The sequence below is a fragment of the Populus nigra genome, chromosome 18, assembly GCF_951802175.1.
Source record: "Populus nigra chromosome 18, ddPopNigr1.1, whole genome shotgun sequence".
Taxonomy (NCBI): domain Eukaryota; kingdom Viridiplantae; phylum Streptophyta; class Magnoliopsida; order Malpighiales; family Salicaceae; genus Populus; species Populus nigra.
The window spans coordinates 4,772,952-4,780,350 of record NC_084869.1 but is presented as its reverse complement, the minus strand read 5'-3'; the positions used below and the strand labels follow the sequence as shown (position 1 = coordinate 4,780,350).

Genomic DNA, 7,399 nt, shown 5'->3' with positions numbered 1-7,399 from the left:
AAAATTTACGGTCATTTGGAGTTTGGTTTCTATAACAAATAATTTCAGGATACAAGTAGTTCTACTAATGAAGTCATGAAAGAAACTCCATATAAAAAATGGATTTTTCATGAACTACGATCATAAAACAAGATGAGTAGGCTTGATATGGGCCTTATGTCTAGGCTTACTTAATATTTTGTTTGATCGGTGACTTAAAGTTTGTTTTAAAACTAAGTCCCTTATGAAACGAGTGACTCTATGATGCTTAAATCAGCAGTTATATGAGATAAAAAAAATATACAAGAAAATTGAGAGAAAATACAAGTGTAAAGAAGTGTTAAATCTGAGAAAAATATGACCTATTCTATTTACTTTGTGATCCAAGGTATTTAAAAAGCTTGGTTACATCATCTCACATCAGAAGTTACATGAAAATTTATTAGTAAAAATATTAGTACCCATCATTAGATGTAGTGTCTAACATGTCATTAGGAAGTAGTTGGTGAATATTAGTGACAAGTTGGCTAGAAACAATCATTAATCAAGAAAAGAGGCACTTGATTGCATTGAATGTGGTGCATGTTTGCACTATTCAACCATTAACTTAGAAAAGGTTGTGCTAACCTTGTATAAATGATGCAATTACAAAGAATATATCAATAAATCACAAAAAAAAATTACATGCATGGGTAGTGCATGACACCACATTTTGACTCCTCATGACTTGAAAAAAGTATATATAAATGTGTGCTAGGAGCTTAGAGTTTTTCATGGTATTGGGTCAGAACCCAATGCACTTTTCAGGCTAACACTTGGAAAGAAAAAGGAGAGGCAATCCTTGTTCGGGTTGTTGGCCCAAATGAGATGATAGTCAATTTAGGTTGTAGCTCTCTTTCTCTCTCTTTGATTTTTTTTAAAGGTTTTTTTTCTTGAACTTTTTTTTTCTTATATCATCAATATGTATTTAGCAAATGGGTTGCTAAACATTATCCATGTTTATCCTTTGTCCATATACATTACATTATATAGTTTTATTAATTTGATTGTCATGCTATTAAAAAACATAAATAATTGCTTCAATTATTATTTTTATTCACAATGACTTATTAAAAAGCACAATGAGGTAAAAGAAAGAAAATGGTGAAAATAAAAACAATAGAATAATTGTAGAAAAGGAGAGAAAAAAATATAAAAAACATAAAAAAAAGCTATAACATGATCAATATTAATGCTTTGCTTTAATGATATTCATTTTTTTTTATTGTAGAAGATTCATTTGAAGCTAACTTGGTAGCAATCTATTTGCATATAATTTGTATCTATGAATTTGTTCTTTTATTTAGCATAAGCCAATATTTTCTCGTATTATTCTTACCTAAATAAAAATCTAATTAGGATTTCTTAGTTAAAACTTTTTTTTTTCAATTTATTGTTTATTTACCATAATATCTACAACTTGTTATATCTCTTTTTTTTTATTATTAATTTTCTTAGCATAATTATTATTTTGATATTAGTTTCTACTTAGCTTTTATTTATTAAAATCCAGTTTTATTGCTTGAAACCCCATATGTTAACTCTTTGGTTTCAGTAATATAGCTAGAATCTATATCCTATTTGATTATAAGATACTTATTCTCTCCTTAACAAGTTAAATTCCAAGTATTATCTTTAATTATTTAATGGAATAATTTATTGACAAAATTATGATGTTTTAAATATCACACCTCACCTTTTTAATGAAGTTTGTCACTAAATTTAAGTTAACGACACATCTAAGTAGGAGTTGTAAGTTCATCAAATTTTTTTATCCAATAAGAGGTTGATAGCTTCTATATGACAAACTTAACTCTTTGCAATAAAATAAATTTCCATCTCATCTTTTTATTTTGTTTAGTAATTAAATATGACATATTTGAATAAAAATCTCAACTTATGAGGTTGGAAAAACCTATAGCATCCTTAACTAAAAAAGACTTGAAAACAAGAAAAATCCCTTAAAATAAAAAGGATCTCCCAATACTTGAATTTGCTTGTATGTTGAGGAAAAGAGTCAAGGTTGTACATATATAAATTTAACTCTATATGCTTAGCATAGATTCATAAACAATTTTATTAATCCATTTGTTACCAATCATTTTGGATTACTCGGAAAAAAAAGACTAAGAGAACCAATAGTTTGCTATAAAATTTTGATGTTGATGACATGAGCTTTATTAGTTGTAAAAAGTACCTAGACCTAGTTTTGAAAGCACCGAGTGTCTAGGACACATAGTATTTAATCAAATATTTTTAAATTTACGTTTAGGAAAAAAAAAACTAGTTTGTGTAATGATTGATTGGCCTGCAAAAGAGAAGTGAAAAATAAGTAAAATCAAAATCAAAATAGGAGGAAAATAAACAAGGAGCTAATGTTCAAAATAAAAAAAAGGATTAAAATAAAATTAAGTTACTTGGGGACCAGGAAACTAAAAAGAAAATAAAATTTATAGGCTATAAATACATAAGTGAATAGTAGAGAAAGGCCCATCACACAAAACAAACTATTCATCATATTTTCCACTAAAACCTAGAGAGAGAATGCGTTAAAAAAAAGAGGAAAAAAAAAGAGAGAGAAAAGAGGGGACTACTCATTGTCTTCCCCCTTATACTCTCCCAAAACTCTAACAAAAAACCCTAAAACCTAAGCCACCAAAGATGAAAGCCACCATAATTTTATTTTGAGAGAATATGAGCTAAAATATGGAGAAATAAACCCTAAAAAAGCACTATTCATCTTCTACTATCTTTTTCCAACAAAAAAACCTAGCCTCATCTTTTTTCAAAACCAAAACTTCCTCCTTAATCTCTCTCACCTCTTACCTATATATATTACAAAACCACCATCATTATCTTAATCTCAAAACCCTCTATAAAACCCCTTAATCAATTGAAATTGATGACCCCTGCATCGTCGAAGATCGAGGAGAGAGAGAAAACAACCACCAAAACTTATCTCTTTGATTTCTCTCTCCTTAAACCTCCAAACAAGACAAGATCACTACCATTTTCTTCTTTTGATGAGTAACACACATTCATATAAGCCCTATAATCAAATGACCTTTGTGTGAGCAACTAGAGAGATCAAAAAAAGATAATGGTGAAAAAACCATAATCACCTGATCTTCAAGGAATCAGATCTCCTTCACCAATCAGTGGTGACTTACAAGCTCTTCCACGCACCAATCAAATATGGGTGGTGCATGGAACGACGCACCAAACAAGATAACCTCTATTAACACATGACTGCCACATGCCAACACTGATTCTTTCGATCCAGCATTGTTTTACGATCTAGTTTTCCTTTCAATCAATTAACAATAATATTTATGTATAAAAAAGCAAAACTATCTTTCTTTATCCTGACAGAGACAAAGAATATAAAGAGAATATGAAGATTCTTGAAAGTAAATAACCACTAGTTCATTGGCTTGCGTCCTATAATGGGTTAATATTAATCTTTTTAAAAAGTAAAAAAAAAATATTAATAATATAGAGAATGTTTTAATAATATTATTAAATCTAATTAAGTGAATTAATTTTTAAGCCACTAATTTTTTTAAAAATTCAAACTCTCATAATTATTGAATATCAAATCTAAAACTTGCCAAGCTAGTTAAGTTAACTTCGGAGTTAACAGGAATGTTATTACTCTGTGGAGTTATGCAACGCAACATGGACGACTAATTAATACAAAGGAGCAAGGAAAGTTGCGAATGGCAAAGCAGAATGTGTTGAGCTGACCAATCAGATCATCTAAATGCATATCACATCTCAGATAATAATTTATTGTATAATATCTTCCGAGTCAGTACGCTCTTAGAAGTCACCCATAAATTGATCTAATACCATACAGCCCAACTACAACGCTTATTTTTCCTTCTGCAACAAGAACTGTGGACAATTCTGTGAGGGCACCATGTGCTGCTTTTTATTATTCCTTCACTCCATGCATGTGTAAAAGCTCTTCTCTTCTCTTCTTTTGATTCAGCTCAAATCCCTTGTAGATAAATCCTAATGAAAAAGCTAAAGTAACTAAAGCTATACTTGTCTCTATCTTCGTGTTCCTTGCTTTGCCTCTGGTCTTTCACTTTTAAAGCTCACAAATTGCTGCAGACACGTCTCTGTACTGGTCTATCTTGGATTCCAAAATCCATGTCACTCACATGTAGTCACTTTGATTTGGAGGCGCCCTTCCATGTACATTATTTTACAGTATTTACAAAAGGGTGCCTGCGATGATCATTTTTCTTAATTTTTTTTTTGCAGTGACGACACATTCATGATCTAGTCATCAAGCAACACTGTGGTGTGGGTCAATGCGCAGGGAAAAAAAGTGGTGAGGAATCTCTTTGAAGTTTCCCATCCAATACTCTCACTTTGCTCATTTTTTCTTCGCACCAATGCAGTTGTTCTTCACTCATGTCAGACATTCTCAATACTCTAGAGACGAGTTTTAAGTCTATTAGTCCCATCAAAATCTCCATCTCTTCCTCCACTGTTAGTTTTCTTTTCCTTATGCATGTGCGAACGCGGCGAAGATCTTTAAGCTTAATCCTTTTCTGCACAGATACAGTATGTCAAAGCATTCATGGATTAGTTTCAGAATAATACTCTCATAATTAATAGTATACCATGACATGAGAGCGAGAAGCAGAGTTATATAAGCTTACTTTTTTATTAACTTTCTTCATTAATTGAAGAAGAACAGGATCCACTGAATCCCTTCTATTTCGCTTAAAGAATGCCATAAGTATCTGGCAGGTTTTCTCCTTATCAGCCTTGAGAAAATTCATGAATGTTCGGATTCCTTCTTCCATTATCATTAGAAATGCAGCTGATGAAATTCTTGAGCCAAAGTTAGCATCATCCTTCTGATCATCTTCAGAATCTTGAAATAACAAAATAAAAGAAATTAAGAAATCTAGGCATACAGAAAGGAAAAGTAAGCTCACTGAACCCATGCTAAAGCCCTACATCTAGAATTTCAGATGAACAAAGAGAAGCGACAGGGAATTAAAAAGACTGTGAAAATTGCATGTTAATGGCTTGAACATGTAAATTTTGACTGTGAATCTTGAATTCAGATCTCGTTATAGTTTAGGTTATGGAAATTTCATGGGATGCAAGAAGGTTATTCTTCCTGTATAATCTAAGGTCTAGTAAGCCTTCCAATGTGCTTTGGGAAAGATATGAACCCAAATTCTAATCCTTTTGAAGGATTAAGAAATTAACCTAATCTAATGGCAAATATTCTTTGTTCTTTTTTTATTCTGTTTCCTGAGATGATGAGATGTATGCAGAGGATCAGGCTTTCGTTTAATGCATACCTCGATATTCTGGCACCAGGAGCAACTTTGGTGCTAGAAGCCTCATTCTGGCATAAACCTCAGGTCTCCGGCCTTGCTCATAAGGCTCATTTTCGACATATCTCTGCAAAAGGACTTGAAATTGCTGAAACTGTTGCGCAATATGTGCAGGACAACCAGGATCAAAGTCGCGTTGCGAAGCTCTTTTACGTTCGAAGTTCTTGTAGTTCCAATTAAGTGCTTCCCATGTTAAGCAAATTTGAGCTACATAGGCACCTTCCAATTCATGATACGGGTTTTGGCGGATGTCTGAAGGCTTCTTTTTTATAGTCGAGAACTTGTGAACAATCCTATCTGAAATTGATCTTGGATTCACTTGGATGGACCTAAGAGAATCTGAAAACAGGAATCTCATTTGAAATTAATTAGTTTTCTGAAAGAATTATGACAAAATCTGTAATGCAGGAACATTGACATTTCAAAGTACTAAAATAAAATTACCTGTTTCATGAAGCTTTTGAGCACTAATTCTATCTAGGAACATCATCTCTTCGTCATATTTTTGGAATACAGTGTAGGATTCCCACCTGGGGCAACTTCTTCGCGATGAAGAAGAGAATGGATCCTCAGTTCCTGAATCCTTGATTGAGCTCCTCCATTCAGAGGAACTCTTAGAAGTTGAACCCACAGTGCACGAGTCACCAAATATTTCTTCCTCGTCCTTTTCTTGAACTTGAAGTTTCCTTGATTCCAATCGGGTTGGCGCTAAAACCAGAAACTTTTCATCAACGGAGAAATTTGTATGTGTCCTTTTATTTTCAATTTCTTGATTAATGCAGTCTTCTGCAAGAAAAACATCCCAAGCAATATGAGGACTAATGGAAGTATTGCAAGTATAACATGTAACTAATGTAACAAACTTTTCTTAGAGAAGAATATGCGATGCAAATAGCCAAATACCGCCACAGATTTTGTCACTGTCCATGAAACCACTTTTGTGCAAGTCTTTGGTGATCGGAGCGGTGGGTCCGTGTAGATTCGGGACAGAATCACGAAACGAATCAGTATCACTTGTCGGCATCTCTTCTTCGACCATATCTGCATCATCATGTTCTGATTCTGAACCTGCTGAGACAAGAACAGAAAGCATATCTTCACTAGCAAAACTACCATCTTGGTCTTCAAGTAACGGTTCCTCTGGCGAGCTTATGAAATCTTCAACATTAGTATGGGTGCTGTTGTTGGGCGGCATAAACTGAAGTGCTGATTCACGTTCACCACCATGAACTATGCCCGATGCAAGGTTTTCTTTTTCCATGGACTGAACGTAGTACCTACTATACGTTTCATTTTCTTCTTCCTCATCTTCATCAGAGAAATTATATTCATATCCATTTCGGTTTCTGCAAAACAAGAAAAAAGAAAGTTGAACATATTTTGTTGTTAAGAGGGAGGGGGGAGAGTGGGGGGCTGGCGCCATGATACCTTTGGATTATAGGATAGCTGCCAATGAAGTTGATGAGCTTAAGAAGCAAGTTGGAGGAGAGGTAGAGGAGGAGAGGAGAAGGAAGGAGGAGCTTGAGACATTGTTGAACAAGCTAACAAGAGCTTCTCTTGAACATGTCATCTCGTTGCTGATGTTGTTGCTAGCTTGTTCCAAAAACGAGTCCCTAAAAACTTTGGAAGTCCAAAGTGAACTCCTAGGAAAAAAAGTTGTGTTCTTTGGTTAGCTTTCATAATGTCTGCTTCCAGCTTCTTGTTCAAATTTGGTCATTCTTTGCTTCAAAATGTCCAATACGTCCTACAGTGATAAGTGCTTTTTCTTAAAGCGCTTTACCTTGATAATGACCAAATCATAATTTATTATACATGGCTTTTGATTTGGAGATTGCCATGTAACGGTGACTCCAGCACAAACTTAAGCACGGCTCTCTTAAATCTTGGTGCTGTCAAAGAATTCCATGCATGTATGATGGAAATTTCATACAAAGGGGTTATTTATGTATTAAATAAACTGAAATTTTCTCATGTTACTTCCTCTCTGTTTTTGCTCGTATTTGTTAAATCTA

The 7,399-nt window shown here is 33.5% G+C and overlaps 1 protein-coding gene across 1 annotated transcript; it reads right to left on the bottom strand.

The window, feature by feature from the left end:
• Positions 1-3,782: 3,782 nt before the first annotated feature.
• LOC133678829 (uncharacterized) lies at positions 3,783-7,156 on the bottom strand. Its single transcript, XM_062101344.1, is given in 7 exon segments — positions 3,783-4,583; positions 4,695-4,912; positions 5,352-5,726; positions 5,832-6,173; positions 6,291-6,733; positions 6,816-6,888; positions 6,891-7,156. Coding segments are annotated over 7 exon segments (1,764 nt in total). The 5' UTR covers positions 6,958-7,156; the 3' UTR covers positions 3,783-4,337.
• Positions 7,157-7,399: the final 243 nt, after the last annotated feature.